Here is a 23,277-nt window from a genome sequence, read left to right on the forward strand (position 1 = left end):
TATATTGGATAAGATTATTATTTTTTAATTTTTAAAATCCAAACGATGGATTTAGGAACGTTTTAAATCTTGCGCGGTGCATGACGGGTAGTGACGCAATGATCTGGGTACCTCCCATCCTTACTCCAACACTTTCATCACAGAACTTGATGTATAAGCTTCACCAAAAACAACAAAACAGATTTACTTCGAATAATTATTTTCTATGACCCCGAATTGTTTTTGTTTTCAGCATGTTCTAGTGTTTTAAGTTTTCATGTACTTTGCAGTTTCACTTATATATTGTGTATAGACTATTGTTAATCCGTTTGTCTGTCTGTAACTGATTGTTGTATTGTCACAAACAGGTCTCTCTTGAAAATGAGACCGTGTCTCAATGACATTAGCTGTATAAATAAAGGTAATAAAAAAAACAAATACTATTTGATATTACATGCACTTATTCTGATCTTATTTTTTGGTTGTATCTGATGACGTACTTAGTTATGCTTTGACCATAGACAATATTCATAAAAATTGAACATGGCGCACTCCGACTCTTTTGTTGAAGTTTATAAGGTCGTGTCATTTTTATTTCTGAACAAGCAGCTCAATCATCACCTATTGCTCCTGTTCACTAAGACATTTTAATATAGAGAATTTCGCTCATTAATTTGGGTTATTACTTTGAACATCTCAGGAAGCCCCGCACGAGGCAGGGCATCAAAAAATTCGTTTGAACTCATAATGTTCCTCTCCACGGAAATCTTTAGTAAAAGGCGAAAGATTTATACGATATGAAGAGAAACATGAGTGTATTGCTACTTCTTTGTGAAACAAGAGGGAGTGAGGCGCCGACACACATCATACACTGACGGTGTCACGTAATCAGTTGTCCGCCAAAGGTATATAATCGATTGACGGGGACGCGCGAAATGACTTCTATCGTATGTTGGACACGATTATTACACTTTAAATTGTTAAAATCCAAACGATGAATTCAGGAGCGTTTTAAATGTTTCGCGGTGCATGATGGGTAGTGACACATTGGCCGGGGTACCTCCCCCACGTGGTAAGTCCTTCCCTAACTCCAACAATCTTACGACAGAACTTGAAAACACATGGTCGATTGTAGTTGAGTGTAACTTCCAGCAGAGGGCGTTTTTCTTTTTCAGTGTGTGGTGGGTGAAGCGGTTGTCAGTGGTGATAAACACACAACTACCAATACACCTCCTCATGTGTCCTTGACATTTAGAAGGCAGAATGGTGTTGTGTGTACATTTTTAGTATGTCTATCATCTGCCTAAAAGAAAAGACAGTATTCCCTTTTTCCTCCTCCTTTTTAAAAAACATAGTCTCTTACATTTTTAGCATTGCTGTGTTGTAATATCAAAATAAATGTGCCACGGTCTTGCCGCTCTTGCCAGCCCTCCCCCCCCCCATCTGTCCGGGAAAATGCCACGAAAATAACTCACAAATTTAAAATCAGACTTCCCATTTCTCGTGGCGTCAGTGCAGCGATGTTCGCTGGTGGCCCCTTGCAGGTTGAGACGAACATTCACACACGGGAACAGGAAACAAGAGCGAGGCAGATGAAACAGAAGCAACGCGTCCAGGCGGCGGCTTGTGCCTGTACGAGTCTGGCTCTCGGCTGTTGACGGAGGAAAAACCTTGGGCACAAAATCAGGCAGGTAGATGAATTATTGCTCTGGAGCCTCAGGATGTTATTAGTTGTTGAGCAGTACAGTTGACAGGACGTATCTGACAGTAAAATCAAACTTAAAGTTGCCAAATCCATCAGTGTGTTGTGTTTTAAACTTAACTTGAGTCACGGGGCTTCGTAAAGACATTTTTCCCATGTTGGTTAACTTTTTCGATTTTCTATATTATTCCTATGATTTTTTAACGTGTAACAGTTTCCCCACGTTTTAAAAATAACAGGTTTACGTGAAGATTTAATAATATGGCTACAAAAAAACACAAACTCGTGAGTGAAATAGCTGCTAACGCAAAAATACTGTCGTTTTGTCGTAACGTGTGTGTTGTAGGAGACAACAAGTACGCTGAGGGGCTTCATGGCTGCAACCAACCCAGAGAAGAAAACTGAGATTGCCGGCTGACGTCAGGCCGACGCCGAGTTTAGGTCGGTGCAGGCTTCCTGTTTTGTGGCTGCGCAGCAATTTTCAGTCTGCTGCTCTAGTGATCTTTAGGCTGAAGTTGCTTTGCAGCAAATGGAAGCAACTTCCTGTCTTTTCCTACATGCAGCATAAAGAAAGTGGCTTTTTAATATTCGCCGCGCTTTTGTTCATACTCACGTTCAAATCTGAACCTCATGGTAATTACAACCATGGCTGTTTATAACATTTCTAGTTGTGAAGTCAGTCACAAGACTGCAAAAATCCCCACAAAGAGGCATAAAACATCAACATAAACACAGAAAAGACACAATGTTATCCAAAACTACAACAAAGAGACACTGGACAACTACAAAAAGACATAAACTGTGGCTAGTGGACAAGAGGGAACCAAAACTACAACAAAGAGAGTCAAAATGGCCACAAACAGATACAGAAGTACGACAAAAAGACACTAAACGACTACAAAGAGACATAAAACATTGGAAAAATTACTCCAAAATGACACAAAAGTACTACAAGGAGTACAAGGAGTAGAAAAATATCACAAAATCTTATCAGTCTGGTGGGTTTTCCCATATATCAGAGTGCAGTTTAAATGTGACACTGACATACATTTATAATAGCTTCTTCTCTTTTTTTTTTGAAAGCCACATCACATTCACGTTTCCTCTATTTCCGCAGCTCCGTGATGTTCGGATGTTGACTCGAGAGGCCACGCCGGAGCATGGGGCTCGTGTCGGTGCAGCACGAGTTTGAGTACACAGCGAAGGACGGCCGCCGCGTGTCCATCAAGCCCAACGAAAGCTTCATCCTGGTGTCGAAGACCAACGACCACTGGTGGCGCGTCCGCAGGGACCGGCACGCCAGGCCCTTTTACGTCCCCGCGCAGTATGTGAAGGAGCAGACCGGCCACTCTCCCGACACCGAGCACTCACCTGAGCGCGTGACCGACAGCGAGCCAGCACCGCGTGAAGCAGCGTCAAGAGATGCCTCAAAGGAAACACACCGCTTCTCCAATTTTGGTTTCTGTGAGAACACACCGGACGTGAAGCCCGGTGAGGCTCCTGGCGAGGGACAGACCGGCGGGGGCTGTCGCGCAGAGGCGCACAATTCGGCGGGACGCTTCTCATCCAACTCAGGCACTCTGAAAACCGACGGCCTGCAGCTGTACGCAGAACCTCACCCCGGGCCAGAGGTCGGAGACGAGCAGCGGCGGGCAACAATCTCACTGCGGGAAGATAAAACAGAAGAGCCACAGGCGTTTGTGGACGATGAGGACGTGACCTTCCCTTCACCCCCTAACTCACCCCTCCAACACGACACAGCGCCAATGCTGAACTTCCCGGAATGGGACTCATTTCCCGATCCGCCCAGTCCCGTCGCTTGCGACGACCCATCGGCCTCGGAGCAGCAGCAGAGTTCGGATCGAGCTGCCGGGGCGACTTCTTCTACTGAAGCGCTTCTCGTTGAGCAGGTTTGGACATCGCGCATCATCACTCACACTGTGTCACACTTGTTTTCATTCATCGCTCCAACATCCAGCATGAGGTCGACATGCGTCATTGTGGCTTCACAGCCAGTAGAGGGCGCAGTTTGACCACGTAACACGGTAGAGCTCGACTATCTCCTGTGCCACTGTTAGAGTACAGCGCCTGAAGAAGTTGTCACATCTTACATTAAATTCACAATACATTTGTTTCCTTTTTGATACCGATGAACGGAAAACATCTCTACAAGTTAATCTAACTCAAAAACGACAGATATGAAATGCACGTCACTACTTTGCAGAAGCGTTTGATAGGAGGAACCTACACCATGAGTGATAAATACAGTAGGGTCACATGATCAGTTCAATGGGGATGGCCTGTGCATAGTCACAGGATCTCAGCTGACTGTGATATAAATACATCGGAGAAGACCTGAGTCTAATACTTGCTAGTGTTTCCCAGTCTGGGGTTAAAGGTCACTGCATAAATCTGAGGGGTCAGGCGTCCTGCTACCGATCTGTTCTAACATATTTATCCCCCTGCCTATCTTGTTTTGTTAATCCTTTGGTATCGGTTTCACAGATAGCACTTCATCTTTTGCCAAATTCAGCACCACGTTAATCATAAGTGCTCCTGCTCCGAAGAGATAAACAACACGGACTTCTGGGGAAATTGCCTCTTTTGTGGGGCTGGTCATTTCTTTCTTTTCCTCAGAATATCATGATTATTTCCCCTCATTCACTTACAAATATATTCTCATAATATTGTGACTTTCTCCTCATTAAATTATAACTTCATTGTTGGAATATCATGATTGTTTCCCCCGCATTACATTAAGGACTTTATCCTTGTAATGTTAAGACTTTCTTTCTCATTAAAGAATTAAATTACCACTTAATTCACTTCCCCCCAGGTTTATTTTTGTTTGATATAAAAAAAAATATGGTAGTCTTCAGCACCAACTGACGCTGACTCAAGAGTGACGTGGCTTGAGTCAGCATGTGACGTCACATCGGTTGACCAGATTTCCTTTGGCTCCCTTCAGGAACCACCAAAAAGAGTAGTACAACTTTCTTTTGCACCACATGTCAAAACCTGACTGAGATGGGTAAAAATCCCCCAAGTTGCCCTTTTAACCACAGTTCTTCTGCAAAAGTAAACCTACCCAGTTACTCTTCACCACTGAAAGTATCTTAAGACTGAGTTTCCTTTTGTTACGTGTTTTTTTTGGGGGGGGGGGGGGGGGGGGGCAGTGAAGGTCCAGACTTGAGAACCGCGCACCGGTCGGGTTCACGGCGTCTGTGCCAGCCTCATCAGCATATGAATGGCCGCTCGTTCTCTCTCTCTCTCCCCTTCGTGCCATTCCAATTGGCCGACAGAGAGGTGTTTCTGTCTAACACCACAGTAAAAAAAAAAAAAAGAAGAAGAAGAGAAAAAAGCAGCTGAATCAATACGATCTCAGCGTCGTTCCCCGGCGAAACGTTGCGCGTATCTGGTGCGTAAAAGCTGTTTTGGGTTGGTTTTTTTTGCATTCTGTTCCGCTGCGCTCTTCTTGGTAACACCAGGTGAGTTACTTACCAACTTCAGGGGAAGGTGTGTGTGTGTGTGTGTGTGTGTGTGTGTGTGTGTGTGTCCAGACCGACTCCAGAACAGGTTCCAAACAGGTTGCGTCGGCTCCGTCTGCGGACAGGAAGGAGTTAAAGGGAAAGCAGGCGGCCGCTCCCAAAACCTCCTCCCGCTGCTTTATTACCTGGTTTCCAAACCGGCACCGGGGCCGATCCGAGACGATGAGACATCGGCGAAAATATATGAATACATATATATACATATGAATATATACAGCCTATAGCCTTCTCCTCTGGCCCGGATGTAGTCTGTTCAGTATTAAAACGACGTTGGTCCAGGTGAGTTTTGACGACAGCTGCGCGTGTTGGCACCTGTTGCACGGAGACGTCAGGTCGTGAAGGAGAAACGAGTCTGATAAGATTTAAACAAACTGTGCTCGGCACTTTGACATTTCCTATATATATATATATATATATATATATATATATATATATATATATATATATATATATATATATATATATATATATATATATATATTTGTCTTATGTTTCAGTTTACCTTTACGGTGGTTGCGTGCGCATCGCAGCACTGTAACTCACAAGGATGCACTTTACACGAGTCTGTGCATTTGAAAATCTTTTTTTTTCTTCTTCTTCTTCGTCTTTTTTGTTTTTTTAATAGTTTGTGCGTTTCAGTTTCTCCTCTGAACAAGTGTGAATGAGGACCGCAGACGTGCCAGGACCCCTCAAGTGCATTCATTCTCACCCCCACAATGGAGGGGCCATCTCCATGGTGATGTGAGCGAGAGGGGGGTTCTGGCCTGACTCCCAGCAAGCATTGCTTTGGAGCTTTCAGTGCCATGCAGCGGACGTATCGGTTCACATGTGCTGTGCAGAACTTGCAATTAGCCCAAATGTAGGTCACTTGGTATCCAGGCTCCATGTTGGCTGCTCTTTTTTTGAAGCTCGTGTGGGATATTAAGTTTGCTACGTGGACGACAGATCCAGTTGGGATTTGCTCATCCAAAGTTTGATTAATTTTAAAAAAAATATACAATTCAGGCCTCTTTCCGTTTCGTGACATTTTCGACTTATGGTTGTGTTCATGTGGCAGCAGCGTGCGTCACCTGCTCTTTGGACGAGCCTCTCCGAAGGTTCACGATAGATATTTGAGCACGACTTGTCTGATTTATCTTTCGGTCGCTCAAAAAGTCAAAGGGTCCAACGGTCCACATTGATCACCGGCAATCAACAGAAAAGGTTAGCTGTTGCCTCGTCCCCTTGTGAACACCGCAGGACGTTTAACTGGACATTTTTCTGTCCTTGTTTTGAGGAAAAACCACGAGCACGTCGATGACAACAGCGCAGTAATAATTACTGACAAAATCAAATGCCAAGAAACTGCTCCAACAGGTAGTGTGAGTGTGTCGTGGGGCCTCCGCGTACCTGAACATGCCTACCTGACACACAATGTGTATATCAAGAGCAGGTGCGTGGAGCTTCTGCTTCCTGATTGTTACCCGGTGAGGACAGGCTGTTATTTTTGATATCAGTCATATGCTTTGGGAACAGCGACGTGTGGAAAGTTTGCGAGATTGATTTTGTACATTCTGTCTCAGTTTAAGGCCTGTGTGTTTTTATATTTACAAACTTGAACTATATGTTCTTTATGTTCATGACCGGGGGTCAGACAAGCCAGGGCCCCAAGTTTGAACCTCTCATGTATTGACCTTTACATTCAAAACACAGAGCTGGCAGCTACTAAATAAATACCCATTTACCTGCAATACAACTATTTTTAAAGGCATTTCCAGAATCCTTAAAGAATCTTCTTCTGATTCTCTAGCAGTTGCAAGTGGTTTTTCCCAAATGAGGTAACCAGAAATTGAATCTCCTTACTCATTCATCAAACACGTGCACAAATGAACTGTTATCTTGTATGAAAGTAGACCGTTTTGGAAAGAAACACCAAATACAACTGATAGCATCTATTTAGATTTTGCATCACCAGAAGATATGTCATATCCAAACGATACTGTCTTTGTTTAGATTTTGACAAGAGGTACAAATTGGGAATCCAGTTAAATCTCATATTCATGCAACAGACTGTATATATTCCCCAGATAATTTTTCTGGATAATAAGAAGCAGCAGTCAGAAAGAAGAGTCTTTGAGGATTCTGGCAAATATAGTGTGACAGTGATACATGAGAGCCGAGGCAGACGGACGTTTCCGAAATCAGTTTACAGCCAGTTGGATTATTTGAGACATCATTGCAAAGGGGCAAGAAGAAGCAGAACTCCACCGAGTGACGCGCCGACGATCTCTAGGACGCCTCAGCTGGTCTGTGCGGCGAGTCGCATGAGTCATACGAGCAGGAATGTCTTTTGTGTCATTACTATTTTGGTGAAATGTTTTTGCGATGTTTTTAATGACACACTCGATCGCGGTGCTCGTCGCAGTCAGTACGTCCCACCAGGAACACAATCGGTGTTCAGGGAGAGTTTAGCGCTGACGTCGCCGATGTGCCAAAGCGCGTTCGCAGCGTTGTGCGTTGATATGTTATCGCACCTGATAGACTCCACGTCATCTTTGCAGAAGAGCGAGGTTCTCCATTTTTGACAGGCTGGTTTCCTGTTTCCTCAGAGGGGATTGCAGTGACTGGCACATAAAAATGGTTCCCCTACCCCCTTTCACCTCCTCCTCCTCCTCCTCCTCCTCCTGCACAGTAAACACTTGACCTACAAAATGAGCGTGGGAGGAATCTGTCACGTATGAGCAATATCTGCCGATTATTAGCGTTTGGAACGCAGACCCGTGGCCCGCAGGGCAAAGATAAGAACGGAGTCTGCTTTGAGTGAAATGTGGAGTTTTCCTGGACTCAGGGCCGCGGAGAGTGTGATGTAAGGGGGGGGGGCACATCGATTCAATAGCTCGACTGTGTGCTTTGTGGCGTGATTTGGGCCCCAATTCGGTTCCTCCATTGTCTGATTGGATGAGTGCTAATGTGGTTAAGTAATCAAGCAGATTGCTGCTTCATGCATTGCTGAGGGCAGAGGGTTGTCCGCACCGCACCGCCGGATTATTTTCTTCCGATTCAGGCGGGGGAATCGCTTGTTAGACGCCGAGTTCTTTACGTCGTGAGTGAAACGAGCTGAAATGCAGTTTTATTTTTTTCTTTGCAGACTGAACTTGGCTGTGACTCGCGGAACATCAGACACAACACTAGTTGTCAAGGTCTTCCTCCTTAGGCACGTTTGAATAACAGACTATGTTCTGGTAATAGAAATGCAAATATCAACAGTGAAACAATCTTTCTCCAAAATTGCTCACTGCCCCGTTAATCACACTGGAACTTACAAAGCAATCGGCAAGTTTTACCATCTACAAAGTCGTCGCCCCCCCCCCGCCCTCGGGATCAACCCTGACCTAAAAACCTCGACCCAAAACAGACACACAATGTCTGCCGTCTGGGTAATATTGTCTCCCTGTAGGAGGAAGTGTCAGTTGAACAACTGGACTTCCTGTTTCCAGCCTTGTACCCCGCGTGGGACTGTTGACAAGACGGTTGTCTTGTCAGAGCCGCCCGTCAGCTCTCCAAATATGATGTTGATATTTTGGAGAAATGATTGCTCCCCCCCCCTCCCCTCCCCAAATCTTGCCCCCGAGTGACCCGCTGGGAGAGAATACTGTACACTTTAGGGAAGCAGAAGAAAGCACAGTGGGGTTTTTTTTGTCTTGTTTTTAAGTCGCTTTCGTGTTCTGGGACCTGTCTTCTGCTTTGGTTGATTTGGGTGTATCTCTAAACTCAAAGTCATGTGCTCTCTTAAAAGCTGCGTTTCCATTTCTGTCGTTTCCTTTTTTATCATACGGGCACACAGACAGGAAGTAGGTTGAAGTGACCTGCAAAAGCTTATGTTGCTCCCCTTTATCCAACCCGCTTCTCTGCCTTGTATTCATTGTGTCTGCTTTTTTAGCGCGCACACACACACACACACACACACACACACACGCACAGACAGAGAGTTACCCTCCAGCCCCCTATCCTGTGCAAGGGTACTCATGCGTAGGCACACACACACACACACACACCCAGTCCCTTCCTGCCGCTATTGTAACACAGTTCTCCTTTCTATCTGCTCTGCAACTGTCACAGCTGCAGCGAGAGGAGGATGTGAGCTCGAGGGTGTGTTTCTTGAATGTGCCTTCGTCCTTCTCTCTCTCTCTCTCTCTCGCGCTCTCATCACAAGTTAATCGACGGTGGTCGCGCAACTCGCTTGAGTCGCTCGGGCTCGGTGTGTCCCGCTCGTGCCTTTCCTCGGACACATATGGCTCCTCTCAGCAGAACGATATAGACATGGTGGACATGTACTCCAGGGTTTGGTCAAGTCACCGGCCCAAGCAGGGGCTGACCCTGCCGGCGGTCCCTCAGGTAGGTTGATGCCGCTGGCGCCAAGGCAGCGCGTATTTCGACATGCATGATAAAGAGAACCAGTGTGGTCGCCGGACTGCGTGTGTTTCGATGGCGGTCTCGCTTCCTGCTCTGCGTAGACATGTCACCCTCTGCACTTGTTTCTTTTCCTGTACCGAGCGAAGTGGCGTCAACAGCTGTTGCGCAGACAGCTCGGCCTTTCATACATGTCGGTTTGTGTGTTTTACCTCTGTCCTTTTCTGGGGTTACGGTCAGAATTTGTCCGTTCTGTGTGCTGTCACTTATTGTGGATGTGAGCAGAGTCCTTAGATCAAAATAACAACACCGGAGAACCAGTGTCACGATGTGTAACCTCACATAGGTATAAGATGCTGCAGCGGCTTCGGGGTGCAAGAGTGACTGGACAATCTTAAAATTGTGCTCTCCCGAAACAAACAAAATGTCCCTTTTGATTCCGGAGTTTTGTTCTTTTTCCTTAAAGAAAGACAAAACCCAAAACTGAGGCTGTTCATCTTTAAACTGTGAAGATGCTGAAATAGAGTGGGGGGGGGAAAAGAAAGAAGCTCCACAAGTGATTGTATTATCAGCGAAATGTTCTTATCAAATCAAAAGTCAACATAAACTGGTCCCTGTGACTGATGGGTTCTTCTAAATGAGATTATCACAATCACACTATGAATGTAACACAATCTCACGTTAAATGTGAGAGGTCGTGCCATGATCGCGGAGGAAGGAAGGAATGTCTTGTTTCGATGGAGCAGCTACAAACTCATAGATATCTCCTTCTTTTCTTTTCTTTTTTTTTGTGGGGGGGGGGGGGGGGGTTCACAAGCCCAAAAAGTTTGGAAACTGGTTTGAATCTCATTGTATTTTATAAGACAATCATGTTTTGTGTGTTAAATCTTTAAAAAATAACAAAGTGATTATCACAGCTGCGCAATGAAGGTCCCCTGTAAAGTAATGGAGTAGAAGAATAAAGTAGCATCAAAAGTTCTTCGAGTACATCAACTGATAATGAAATATTGTATTTGAGTATTTGCATGCCAGTGCTCCACTAGCAGTGGTAAGATTCCCTTGTGCAGTGATGACAATCTATGCCACCGTTGAATCACAGGGTTTGTCGATATGTAATCCGCTTGTGCATACAGTATTCGTCTTTTTTGCGTCCATCACGTGGTTCGGGTTTTCGGTGGTTTTGTTCCAAAGGAACGGGGGCATTCCGGCCCAGCCATCTCAGAGATCAATGAAACACCCTTTTCATTTCCTCTGTATCTGTTTCTGTTCCTGCGTGTAGTCGCGGTGCCTTGTTTGTTGTTTGCAGTCGATCTGCCCCCGGGGGTCGGTTGTCGGGTTGTCTGTATTGATCGCCTCATGGTTGGAGTGAGATCGATGATGGGGCAGAGTCAGCAGAGTGATAACATTGGATAGATAAAGAAACAGTTGATAATGATAATGACATCTAAAAAGGCCAAAAAAGAAAGAGTTGCTCTGCTCACATATTTGTTTTATTCACGTTAACTACTTCTTGTCTTCATCTCCTGAGGCGGGAAAAAACACTCATGTGAAAATTCAGCATTGCTAATGAAGGAGCGTGTGTTTCGCACGCGTATGTTAAATGGACTCTGCTTTCGAACGGCGCGTCTCTAGTCCCATCGAGCGCCCGAAGCACTTCGCGGCACGTTCACATACACATTCACACAGAACTTCCATGTGCCGCGCGTTGGGCGCTTCCCGTATAGGCCGCCGACTCTCTGGTCAGCGGACGCCCCGCTCCCTTCCTCCTGAGCCACAGTGGCGCGATTAAAATAGAAAATGGTTAAATTCCCATTCCAGAAGTTTGCTCAAACACCCTCGCGTCATTATGACGGGGTTTTGTGACGGCTCCCCTTGCAGTCGCTTAAATTCACAAACACAAGCGGCCAATTTGACTACGGCCTGCACATGTAGGCTCCTCTGCACGCCGATCACAGTGATGAACACGCGGCGGCGGCGGCGGCGGCACAGACACACAGGTCTCAGGTAAATCAAGCTCATGGTGTGAGACACGAGTCGCTCGAAGCGCAGTTTGAAATAGAACGCGGCCTCTGCCGTCATGGAGGCATCTAGGACCCGCAGGTCTGTAGATCCCGGGACTCTCGCGGTGGGGAACCGCTGTGAGAAGGAAAGCACCAAAGGAAGAAGAGACGGACGACAGTAGTTCTTACTTCGGCCAGGCGTCATCTCAAGTGTGGACCTCCGCCACTTCGCTCATTGCATCACAGTTTGGGACAGAGCGAGGCGGCCTGTCATCATCGCACGCCGTCTCGCTCGCGCCCGGCGCTTGTCCTTTAAACAAATTAGCTGTGACGACCGGGGGTCGATTTGCATGACCTATTCCAGCCGCGCGGCAGACTGGAGTCGCGTGCCGCCCTGTTTGTTAAAACAACTCCACGTGGGGGTTCCTTTTTAACAGCTTCCCAAAAGTTTTCGCAGAGTTTTCATTGATTATAGAAGTGTTTGCCCCTTTGGTCAGATTGTGTCCACGGCTTTGGTTGATAATCAGTTGCTCATCGAAGCTCTCTTTGCACAAACACACTTCCTATTGGCACAAAGTCTCCATTAGTCCGGAGGGAATGACCAGTACAGACAAACTTTGACCCGAGAGCATTAATATATTGTGTGTGGGCCTTTTGTTGTGTGCACAAGAAATAGAATTAGGTGATGATCATTATTGTGGTTTGTTATTTTTTTCTATCTATTTTTTTTTTAGCCTTTGGCCACTTCCTGAGCTCTGTTAGATGCGGAAGGCTGATTATTTAAGAGTGAGAGCAGCGGGCGGAAGGATTGCACTCGACACTGGTCGACGCGGCCCTTATCTTGTTTGTGGGGGTTTAAGACTTGCTATTTGACGGCTCGCGTTAATGTGCAGGAAACTGGATGGACTAAAGTTTCTACATCTTCTCTGTTTGGGCCTTTTCCACAGGCGGGGAATGAAAGTCTCCGGTCAGCCGTCTACGTCAACGTAGCGCAGCTTCGCCAAAGCATCTCCGAGTCGCCCCCCTCGGCGCCCTCGTCCTGCTCTCCCTCCTACCTCGACCCGGAGGCGTGGGAGGTGCACACTGACCAGGAGAGCGGACAGGAGTACTACTACCACCCCGCCTCGGGGCACACCACCTGGGACCATCCCTTTCTAGACTCCCCCACGGACCCCGGGCGTCTCCCCGCAGAGGAGCCCTGCTCGCCCTCGCCGCCTCAGTCGCCCGTCCTCCCTCCGTCCGCCTCCTCCCCGCCCGCGTGGACCTCGGACTGGGAGCAGCTGGTGGATGAGTCCAGCGGTCGCCCCTACTTCCACAACCAAATGTCTGGGGAGACGTCCTGGGAGCTTCCGGAGCAGCTGAGCCCGTATCCCGCTCTGATGGAGCCGATGAGCGTGCACAGGTTCCACGAGGACGGGCCGGTAAGGACAGCCTGGCCGCTCTACTTAGCCTCGCTCTGTCTCCTGTTATAGCTTCACCCAGGGGGAAAGCTGTAAATACAATCGGCTTCTAATGGGAATGAAATCTCCTGCGCCAACATGGCAGACAGGACTCATTTTCGGTAGGATATATAGGAAACGGCGCTAGTGCAGAATCTCCCCTAACTTTATTTTCAACATTTTGAGGTAAGCAAAAAAGAATGCTCTCTCACTGGAGTGCTTTTGGATTTAGAGGGGCTATCGAGAAAACACTCCACACTTTGCGTTATTCAAGTTATTCCACATATTTCGTGGCGTGATTTTCTCGCTGTCTTTCTCCACAACACACGCCACGAGTGACCTCCTTCTTCTCCTCATTAATAACTCTTTTTCGGCGCTTGAGCTAGAACATTAAAGGGGCCGAGGCGGGGAAGATAAGATACTTTGAGGCCACGGAAATGCCGTGACTTATTTAATCAAAAGTCATGAGAAAGTCCTGGAGCTCTGTATGTACAGTAGCAACATTTCAACGGACAAAAACAACCTGTCCCGCGTCAGTTGTTGTGTCTCGATGATTACTGCAGATGCTCCCAGTCTTGACAGGTCACGACTCCCCAGGGAGGATTAAAGGAATAGTTCAACATTTAATGGTAATAATCACTTTCCTGCTGAGAGTTTTGTCTGTAAAATAACTGCAATTTACTTTTTGGACTTTGAATTTTGGACCGATTTTACAAACAAATTATGTATCGATTGAGCCGCTTTCAGACATGCACTGAGGTCCGGACATTTTCCTGGACTTCTCCGGAGGGGCTGTTTGTTAACACAAATGTTCATCATGTTAATTTATGTGTTTGTTTATATATATATATATATATATATATATTTATTTATTTATTTTTAATCAAATATTTTTTATATGAGATGCTGGATAGTTTTCCATCTTCAGAACTCCAAATAATTACATACAAGGCGTCATAATCCAAAAATATACCCTAAAACTAATCGGCTGCTTTATATTCTCACTTTACTTTCAGGCGTGCGTGTGTGTGTGTGTGTGTTTTAATGTGTGTATCCACCTTTGTTCACGTCCCCAGCCTCCACTGCCTGAGGAGGACTACCCCTCGGAGGATTACCCGGCTGCTGGTCTGCCAGAGGCCTACGATGAGCTCTTTGCCACGGGACCTCCCACCCTCCAGAAGGAGTACACCCTCAGCCACTTGGCCCGGACCGTCATCCCCAGGGCCAACCTGGACCGCAGTACCCCGACCGGTTGGAACCTCGCCGTGGACCCCAACGGGACCTGGGTGTTCACCAGTGAACACTGTCCAGATCAGGTGCGTCCAAGCCGTTACTTTTGTCATTACAAATACTTCTGTTTTCTTTCTTTCACAACATCAGTGGCATTGAACCAATCTTTGACTAAGAAACGTTCGTTGTGCAACAGTGGATCAAGTCTGTGGATGAGCGAGGGCAGACCTACTACTACCTGAGAGACGGCTCAAGGTCTCAGTGGAACCTGCCCGAGGTAAAGATCCTTCTGTGGTTCTAAAACTACACCAGAGCCAGGATTTAAGTTTTATGTTATTTAATTTCCTTTTTTTTGTTTTTGCTGGATCCAGTTTTCAGACACCAGTTTGAACTTCCATTGTGATTACTGATCAGGTTCTAGCCTCGAGGCAACTAAGAAACACTTTGCAGGATATAAAGTAGATATGCATATCTGTATTATTCAGGCAAGCATGCATACATTTATCAAAAGCAGTTTTTTTTTAGACATGAACCCCTGAAAACGGCACAGGCTCACTCGGACATTTTTTTCCGTAAATTTTCTAAGAGGCTGTCAGGAACATCTGCGGACATCACATGCAGCCCCTCCGGAAAAGTTCAGTCCAAAAGCAGCTTAAGTCGCCTAAGAGAGGCATAACTAAGGGCTAAAGTTGACCCTCGTCTGGTTGAAATGTAAACTGATTGTGTTTGTATTGTCATCTCTCAAGTCTTCAAATGTTTGTATTTCCCTCCAGGCCCCTGTTGCTCCTGGCCAGTCCAGGGTGGAGAACGGTGTCGAGGCGGACAACGTGTCAGTCATTAAAAACTGGAGACACACCATGGGACCTGCTCAGCTCAGCTCCGCCCAGGACGATGGGGTACATTCACACACACACACACACACACACACACACACACACACTCCTGCATGTACATGCACATGTCGCATCACGCCTCCAGGTCGTGTCAGCCGGCTTAAACATTAAGCTGCGCAAAAGTAGCGAGGGAGAGTCACTATTCATCAAGCCATCGCTGCGAGGCTTTTAACCCTTATATAGCAAATCAACGGCACGGAACTCTTATTTACGGCAACAGCTTGAGGACGGAGCGGCGGGGTTATGGGCCACATGTTTACACAAACACCTTGTTTCCCCCCCCACAACCATGGGCAAACTTATGTGGACAAAAACAACACCCCACGTATAATTATGGAGCATCTGGTACCAACACCGTAGCCTCTTACACAAGCCTCCACTCTTCCGGGAACGTTTTTCCACGTGATCTCGGAGCGCGACCGCCGGGACGTGTTCCCATTGAGCCACGAGGGCACTGGTGAGGAGCAGTAATGATGTCGGGTAATGAGGTCTGCCTCAGACGGCGCTCTAGTCTGTCCCAGAAAGGATAGACCGGATGTGGTCGTGGTCGGAAAACCATTTCTCGATCGAGCTGGATTAGTGCATGTTTACACCGTCACGGTGTAAGAGGAAACGACCTTCCCTAAACTGTTGCCTCAAAGTCCGGAAGCAAACTACCGTCTGAAATGTGGTTGTAGGCTGCAGCATTGAGAGCCAAACAAACACACACACACACACACACACTCACACACACACGTTTATGGACAGATGTGTCCACTTACTTTTGGCCACATCATGCGTGTGTATGTTAAGATTGATAGTGGTGATGAAGACCTATCATTGTATATTGACCAACTTATGTTCCTCAGCCAGGAACATAAACCTTATCTGGGGATTTTTTATAAAAACCTTTAATGCCCTACTTGTATGTCTCTTATCTAAGTTGCATTTTAGATGTTCTGGTCTAATTATCCTCCCGTTGTTCGTCCTCCATTCGTTCAGCGGTCGGTCCCGACTCACAGGAGGAACACGTCGGACTACAGCAGCGACAGCTCCAGCACGGGGAACTCTCCGGAGACGCAGCACAACGTGAGTGCGCCTTGTGTCGTGCCAGTGATACTCAGACTGCTCCAGGTTATCTCAATGCTGAGAAGAAACAAAAAACCCTGACAGTTCATGTTGTTCTATATCTCCCTCTTAAGGCGTTTGGGTTTAGACCCTGGAGAAGCCCCTATTACCTGACCTCCAGGTGGCTGCGCTATAACGTGGGTGGTTAGTTTCAGTGTCTCGCCTGAGCTTGAGCACATAGATGGCCGAGAAGTCTTATCTATGGCGGAGCCAAAGGTGTCACTGTAGATCCCTCAAGGAGCGCCTGTTGTACTTGGACATGTGCGTGCGCTTCATTCCCTGCATCCAACGCGTCGAAGAACATTTGAACCACCCCGTCTTTCATGAGCTGCAATGTCGGGCTGCCGGTGCATGTGTGAGCGCAGCTCTGTGGTGATGTGCTTCCCGTGCTAGGAGAAGAAAAAATATTGTGCTCTTCCCTCTGTGTTTTCTTACCAAGCCGCAGTGGAAGGAAAGTAATAAAAATAGGACATATTGTTCTAAAAATACCGTAACTTTGGAAAACCCCTTACTATGTTTGTCTAACTCAACCTGCCAAAGCCTCAGAATGTCTCCAGACACTTCTCTGAATGCATTTTTGCACTGAAGAAAGACTTTCTAGTTCTCCTTTCCCCCCTTTTATACTTGACTTATACTGTAAATCCCATTAGAAGGGGAAGGACGAGTAGGAAAAGGGAGGAGTGGTGACAGCAAGCAGAACGTGCTCCTGAAAATGTTGGGAGTTGCAGAAATAATAATAATAATAATAATAATAATAAATTAATACTTCTAAGTCTTGTGATATTCTATATTTTTCTTAATGTGGAAAGTTTCACAACCATCGATGAACTGATATGAGCCTGATGTGTCTCACGGCCTTGTGCGGTGGAGTTCCCTCATGATCATGAACAATATTTTGAGTCCGACCCTCAAACGCTGTCCTGCTGTAGGAAACACTCACTAAAAGTAAACTCACTCAACCCGTAGTTAAACATTGTCCCCAACAAATGCACCATTCACTCCCGAGTCATAGTGAGTAAAAACCTGCAGTGTGCAGCGGTTTCAGAAAATGTTATATATATATATGATCTATATGATAGATGACTATATGATTATTTATAAACTTTTCAGGAAGTATTGAGAGCCTTGTATTTTCAGCCACATACATAAATAGACCAGACTAAATATTCTGTTGATGCCAGTGTAGCGATGTTGAGACTACAACTTCCTTTTAATCACAAATTCACCACGCAATGAAAATTTGCCTGCCGCAGTTCTTTTTCGTCCATGCTGCGAGGAATTCATCACCGTTTACAGATTGTGACGGAGAAGTTTGGATGTGAAGGCCACCGATCACAATCTGCATGCATGTCTCCATTGATGCGGCATTGAAGCCAGAAGTGCGTGTCCCGCATACAGTGTCACCGCGTCATTTGTGTTAGCGCATAAGAGTTAACAATTTCATATAATCAACAAGGAATTAAAATGTGTGTTTCACTTTAAGGTGCAGAACTTGGAGAAAGCGGGGATTCTCAACAAAACAAAAGTGTGCGAAAACGGCAAGAAAGTAAGGTAAAAGACAACGTCCCTTTTGCGGGATTTGTTTTCTTTGTCGTCGCAGGAATGACATTCTCACGTTCCAGTTTTTCCGAGTTCGCCTGGGTTCGGAGTCGTGTGTCATCTTCCCCTGAAGCGCTCCGGTGGCTTTGTTCTGCCATTTCAGGAAAAACTGGGCCCAGACATGGACGGTTCTCCACGGAGGAGTGCTGACGTTCCACAAAGACCCAAAGTCTGCGGCGACAGGAGCCTCGGTATGTTCGACCCCTCGCATGTTTAACGCCTGCAACGTCCCTGGAGGAGACGGAGCCTCATCCTTTTTGATACATTGTCTGCACTTCGGTACAATGTTTCGCACGTGAGAAAAGAAATGAAACCATAAGCTGCAGCGTGATGCCGGCTGTTTTTGTACCGCCAATGTGCAAACCCCCCATCGGGTCGTGAGCTGACGGTGACGGTCACAGCTCTTGTTTAGCGAAGCCGGGATTTTTTCTTGGAATGCGTCGGTTTTTGGTGAACAGCTGTATTCTCCCCTTGGATGCAGAACAAGACCAATCAGATTGTTCCGGAGGTCACGGTGGACCTGCGAGGGGCCGCCATCGGCTGGGCCTCGAAGGACAAATCCAGCAAAAAGAACGTTTTAGAGGTCTGTTCGTCGTTTGTTGACGTGGGACATTAATCAAATGTGGGATTTTTATCTTGAGCAAATAACACATACCAATTTTTCTTTTTGGTATAGTGACCAAAAAACTCATCAGCTGTCATCAGATACAGAAATCATAACTAAACAACCAGAACAAACTAAACCAAACAGTCCTAACTTTGTGTGTTATATGCACTCATTTCAAGAGTTAAAGTTTTCAGAGCCCTCAAGAGCCAAAACAATGACAAAACTGTCGTCTGTAATATCTAATTTTTGTCTCCTTTAGTTAAAAGGTAAGAACGGTGTGGAGTTTCTGATACAGTACGATACAGAAAGCATCATCAGCGACTGGTACAAAGTCTTAATGGACACCATACGACAACTGGTAAGTACTTCTCATGTGCATAAGTGTAAAGTGAAATCAGTGATTTCATGGTTTTGGGAACATTTTGGGAAAAACACTGCGAGTTGAATGAGACGGTTAACACCACTCTCTGATGTCAATGTAAGGCTATAGACGTGAGTCGTGTAGTTTTGCATTATGATAAGTGTGTACGTCTGTTCATCAGGAGTACCAGGACCATCACTCAGAGGAGGAGGACGGGCATTTGTACGAGAAGATTCCCAACATGGAGCAAGACGAAAGAGCGACCTTAGACAAACGGAGATGTAAGCTTCACAGTGAAAGCAAACCATGTCTGATTTAATTGCGGAATGACTGACGGAATCATTTTGACCTAATTAGATGCAGTATATTAGATACAGATATATGTATATATATATATATATACTGTATATATAGCTTCGGTTACAACCAGTTTAAATGTCTAATATTTTCTCTCTGCAGCCTCCAGGCCGAGTGTCACACACTCATCCAGCTCTGCAGGAGACTCCGATCAGAGGAGGGTTCGAACCAAGCTGATGAAGTTCCTCTTGAAACGGCCAACGCTGCAGTCCGTCAAGGAGAAGGGCTACATCCGAGGTGCGTTCACACAGGGACACGTTGTGCTGTGGTTTCTCTCTACTTCTTTTTTTTATTTGAAAGGAAGCTCATGGAAAAAAGGTACAAAGAGAAAATGAACCCAGGAGCTACTGCAAGTTCATGATTTTTACCCAAACAGACGCTGAGCACCAGTGGCGTTTTACTTGATGAAAATCATAACACATAAACATGAACCCAACAAAAACACAACACAAGATAAGATGAGATAATAATCGATGATAAGATTTAAGATAGTCAAAGTGTTGATGTTACTCACAAAATACATAGTCAAATAAAAAGTAAATGTGATGAAATCAAAATAAATATGGAAACAATAAAAACCAGACGAAAAAGAAGTGCTAGTAAGAGGTTATTTTTCCGGAAACCGGGATCTGTGACCAATGGGTAAGATGCCAAATTACTTCAAAAGAGTAAGATACAGAATTAGAGGCTGTTTTAATGAATTATTTTACTCAAAGAATTGATAATATTACCCTGATGAATTCACACCTTTCCGTATTCTGATAATTATTTGGCTCTTATACTCGTATGACTGTAATCCATAGGTTTTTTTTATAATACTTGATGTGAAAGATATGTTGTTTATTGACTTATTTTTAATGTTCCCACATTTTCTCAAATTGATTAACTAGCTGTATAATCTAAGGATCATTAATACCTTCAACATGCGTATCTTCAATTGGATGATAATACTGATACTAGAACCACTACTACAGTATTAATATTGACAATAATAATAATGCCGATGATGGTTTTTATTCCCTTCAGACAGCGTGTTCGGTTGCCACCTGGCCACACTGTGTGCACAGGAGAGGACCACAGTCCCTGGGTTTGTGGAGAGATGCGTCAAAGCAGTAGAAAGGAGAGGTGATCCACCTTGTTTCTATCAAAGTCAAAGTCTTTTTTCTTTCTGTGTGTGCAGTAGCTCAGCGGTTAACTAACTGGTGCCACGTGATATGTTCATTTACAGGTTTAGACATTGATGGACTCTATAGAGTGAGCGGGAACCTCGCTGTCATCCAGAAACTACGCTTCAAGGCAGATCATGGTAAAGTCCGTTCGAGTTCACATGTAGTGAACTGAATAATGCAACCGATGACTGTGCGTACAGGGGAAAGTAGACGCTGCAGAGTCTCGGCGTAGACGGCAGCGCCCCCTGTCGTGTTGTAACGGGCCGTGCATCCGTTTGTGTTAAAACAGAGGAACTGGACCTCGAGGACGGCCAGTGGGAGGACGTGCACGTCATCACCGGAGCGCTGAAGTTGTTTTTCCGAGAGCTTCCCGAGCCGCTGTTCCCGTACAGCCACTTTGAAAACTTCATCGCCGCCATCAGTAAGCAGACGTCCAAATCCATAGAATTGCCCAACTAAATGGAACTATACACACTCTGTCACCTGTTCCATGCAGATATATTATATATTGGTTTATTTATAACTGATTAATAAAACATTTATCCTGTTTTTCTAGGAATTCCTGATCACAATGCAAAAGTGTCTTGCATGCGTGACCTGGTCAAATCACTTCCCCTTCCAAATCATGATACCATGGAAATACTTTTTGGACATTTATGCAGGTACACATCAATGTTTTTCATCTTCTGATCTCAGTGTGTGTTTCATGACAATAGTTTGAGAATTTGTACACAGAGAGATTAATGAAGGTAATAAGAGAATATGATTGTGGAAAAAAAATAAGTGTTGTAGCTGTATCTGTACAACGCACACCATTAAAAATAAGTAATAATAATAACAGGAAAACTATAACTCCTTGGATTATTTTCTTTTCTTTAACAGGGTCATTCAGTTCTGGGAGGACAATCGCATGACCGTGCAGAACGTTGCCATTGTGTTCGGTCCGACGCTGCTCCGGCCGGAAATGGAGGGGTCCAACATCGCGATGCACATGGTGTTCCAGAACCAGATAGTAGAGTTCATTCTGAACGAATATGAGCGCATCTTCCACTCCAGCTAAAGCAGTCGCAGGCCTCCAGCGCAGACCTGGACACGAAACTCTGTCTTTTGAAATAAGTTAAAGGGCTCTTCAAGCTTTCCTTTGCTCAGAACATTTGAAGTTTAACCACGTAAAAACTAGATAAAGGGACCCTCAAATAAGTCTTTGCGGAGAATATTTGAAGCATGTTTAACCGCTGTTGTGTCCAGATTTACTCCATAGGAGGCTCACACACTGTTACAACTATCTTTGACAGTATTATAGGATTGGAAATTGACCCGGTGTGGTCCGGATTCCCGTCTCAGAGCTACTGAGCCGGTTTCGTGGATAGATGAAGGACTGTGTCCGATTGCTCTCGCTCCCTGAGAGTGTAACTGTTTTAATCTCACGCGTCACTTTCTGGAGATTTTAATTGTTTATATTTTATTCTTTGGTTTATTTTTGGATCGTCTAAATCGCAGCTACAATAGAACGCATGTCAAACCCGGGACAGATGCATCGATTCTCTCTTTCTGTAAGAAATGATCACTGATTGCTTCCATCTTTATTTTAGTTTAATGACTTTAAATATTGTTTTGGATTTAAAATTAAATTGTATCACATACTGCAATAACTGAGATTATATTCTAATCCTGTATTTTTTCATTTTCATTTCTCCCCATGAAGTCTTTTATTGTAATATAGAAATGTATAAAGATGAAATATTAATACCAATATCTTGCCGTTGAACTAAATGGTGACTTAGAATACTTGTGCAACCTATAGGCTATTTTCCACTGAACTGTAATTGTTCAATCATGCTGTACTTGAAGAAAATGTACAATAACATAGAAATATGAATATGTAAAACATCTTCAATGATATAGTCAATCTGTCTATATAAAAAAGTGGATATTAGAAGAAACGGATCTCCTGTAAATAGAAATAGATGGCATATTTATGCTCAAAGGTGTTGGAAATGCACAAGTTATTCAATAATAAAGTAACTTTGTAAAAAAAAAAGGTAGGCTCTGTGTTTATTCTTGTCAAAAAGCCAATGAAAAAAAGGTCTGTAAATAAACACTGTCAGAATAGACAGAAGTCAGATCTTTTAAAAGGATGATTCTACTGAGATTGTTCATCTACACATGTCGCAGGCATACAACTGATTCACTGTGGAGGAACAATTATTCAAAATCCTTAACTTATGTAAAAGTAATAATACTATAAAGTATAAAATTCTTGATCACGAATAAAATTGACTCTGTGTAATATACCTTTAAATCTAGTATCTTCAAGTAGTCGAGGTGCAGGTTTTAGGTTGTTTAATGGATAGCGATGCATAATATTTTGTACATTGATGACTTGTTTCTGAATATCCTTCATAAATTGTAATTCCAGCTGACAATTGAATATGGGAGGGTAAAAAGTACAGTACTGTTTTCCCTCTGAAATGTTGTGGAATATAAGAATAAAGGTGAGGGAATCTGTAATAACACATTCACTTTTACCATGGTGGAATTTGAACTATCTGATTCAGCTTTGCTGTCATAAGCTACAGGAAATCTTTCCTGCCACAAGCCATAAGACTTTATAACACCTCACCTCTGTCTGACAGAAAAACTCTGGACTCTGTTAAATCTAAATTGAAACATAAATCTCGGCACATTTGCACCTTCATGTAACCATGTTCCTCTGCACACTACTGGTAACTGATTGTACTACTGCACTATTTCCACTATTAATATTCATGTAAATTCTTTATATTTATTATTATTATTCTCTATATGTTTGCAATTTCTCACCCTGGGATAAATAGAGTAATTATCTATCTATCTATCTATCTATTATAAATGAAGAGAAAATATACATAATAAGT

The 23,277-nt window shown here is 44.6% G+C and overlaps 1 protein-coding gene, 1 long non-coding RNA gene and 1 other non-coding gene across 5 annotated transcripts; 1 reads left to right on the forward strand and 2 right to left on the reverse strand.

Annotated features, from left to right (window-relative positions):
• Window positions 1–562: 562 nt before the first annotated feature.
• LOC124849432 lies at window positions 563–3,566 on the reverse strand. Its single transcript, XR_007029856.1, has 2 exons — window positions 3,425–3,566; window positions 563–3,345 (listed from the first exon to the last, which is right to left on the reverse strand). It is a non-coding gene; the product is annotated as an uncharacterized LOC124849432 (long non-coding RNA).
• On the reverse strand, window positions 682–796 carry LOC118288152. Its single transcript, XR_004785809.1, has one exon. It is a non-coding gene; the product is annotated as a U5 spliceosomal RNA (small nuclear RNA).
• Window positions 1,531–22,421, forward strand: arhgap27 (Rho GTPase activating protein 27). 3 transcript variants are annotated; one of them, XM_035613832.2, is made up of 19 exons: window positions 1,531–1,670; window positions 2,028–2,122; window positions 2,799–3,591; window positions 12,566–13,039; window positions 14,134–14,373; window positions 14,484–14,564; window positions 15,061–15,183; window positions 16,162–16,248; window positions 17,771–17,838; window positions 17,990–18,077; window positions 18,368–18,469; window positions 18,753–18,851; window positions 19,036–19,135; window positions 19,314–19,448; window positions 20,238–20,336; window positions 20,440–20,517; window positions 20,670–20,801; window positions 20,937–21,042; window positions 21,263–22,421. In XM_035613832.2, exons 3-19 carry the CDS (start codon window positions 2,842–2,844, stop codon window positions 21,438–21,440), a joined length of 2,940 nt encoding a protein of 979 aa, XP_035469725.1. In that variant the 5' UTR covers window positions 1,531–1,670; window positions 2,028–2,122; window positions 2,799–2,841; the 3' UTR covers window positions 21,441–22,421. The 3 variants fall into 3 exon arrangements, with proteins under 3 accessions (XP_035469725.1, XP_035469726.1, XP_035469727.1); XM_035613833.2 differs by having other exon boundaries at window positions 17,777–17,838; XM_035613834.2 differs by lacking the exons at window positions 1,531–1,670; window positions 2,028–2,122; window positions 2,799–3,591 and adding an exon at window positions 9,295–9,603.
• Window positions 22,422–23,277: the final 856 nt, after the last annotated feature.

Source organism: Scophthalmus maximus, chromosome 16 (genome assembly GCF_022379125.1).
Source record: "Scophthalmus maximus strain ysfricsl-2021 chromosome 16, ASM2237912v1, whole genome shotgun sequence".
NCBI lineage: Eukaryota > Metazoa > Chordata > Actinopteri > Pleuronectiformes > Scophthalmidae > Scophthalmus > Scophthalmus maximus.

Excerpts from the sequence above, each read along its gene's own strand:
- arhgap27 (XM_035613832.2), top strand. The coding sequence starts at position 2,842 with ATGGGGCTCGTGTCGGTGCAGCACGAGTTTGAGTACACAGCGAAGGAC. Across the intron at positions 20,337-20,439 it reads CAAAGCAGTAGAAAGGAGAG|GTTTAGACATTGATGGACTC; the intron begins GTGATCCACCTT and ends GTTCATTTACAG. Across the intron at positions 20,802-20,936 it reads AAACTTCATCGCCGCCATCA|GAATTCCTGATCACAATGCA; the intron begins GTAAGCAGACGT and ends CTGTTTTTCTAG.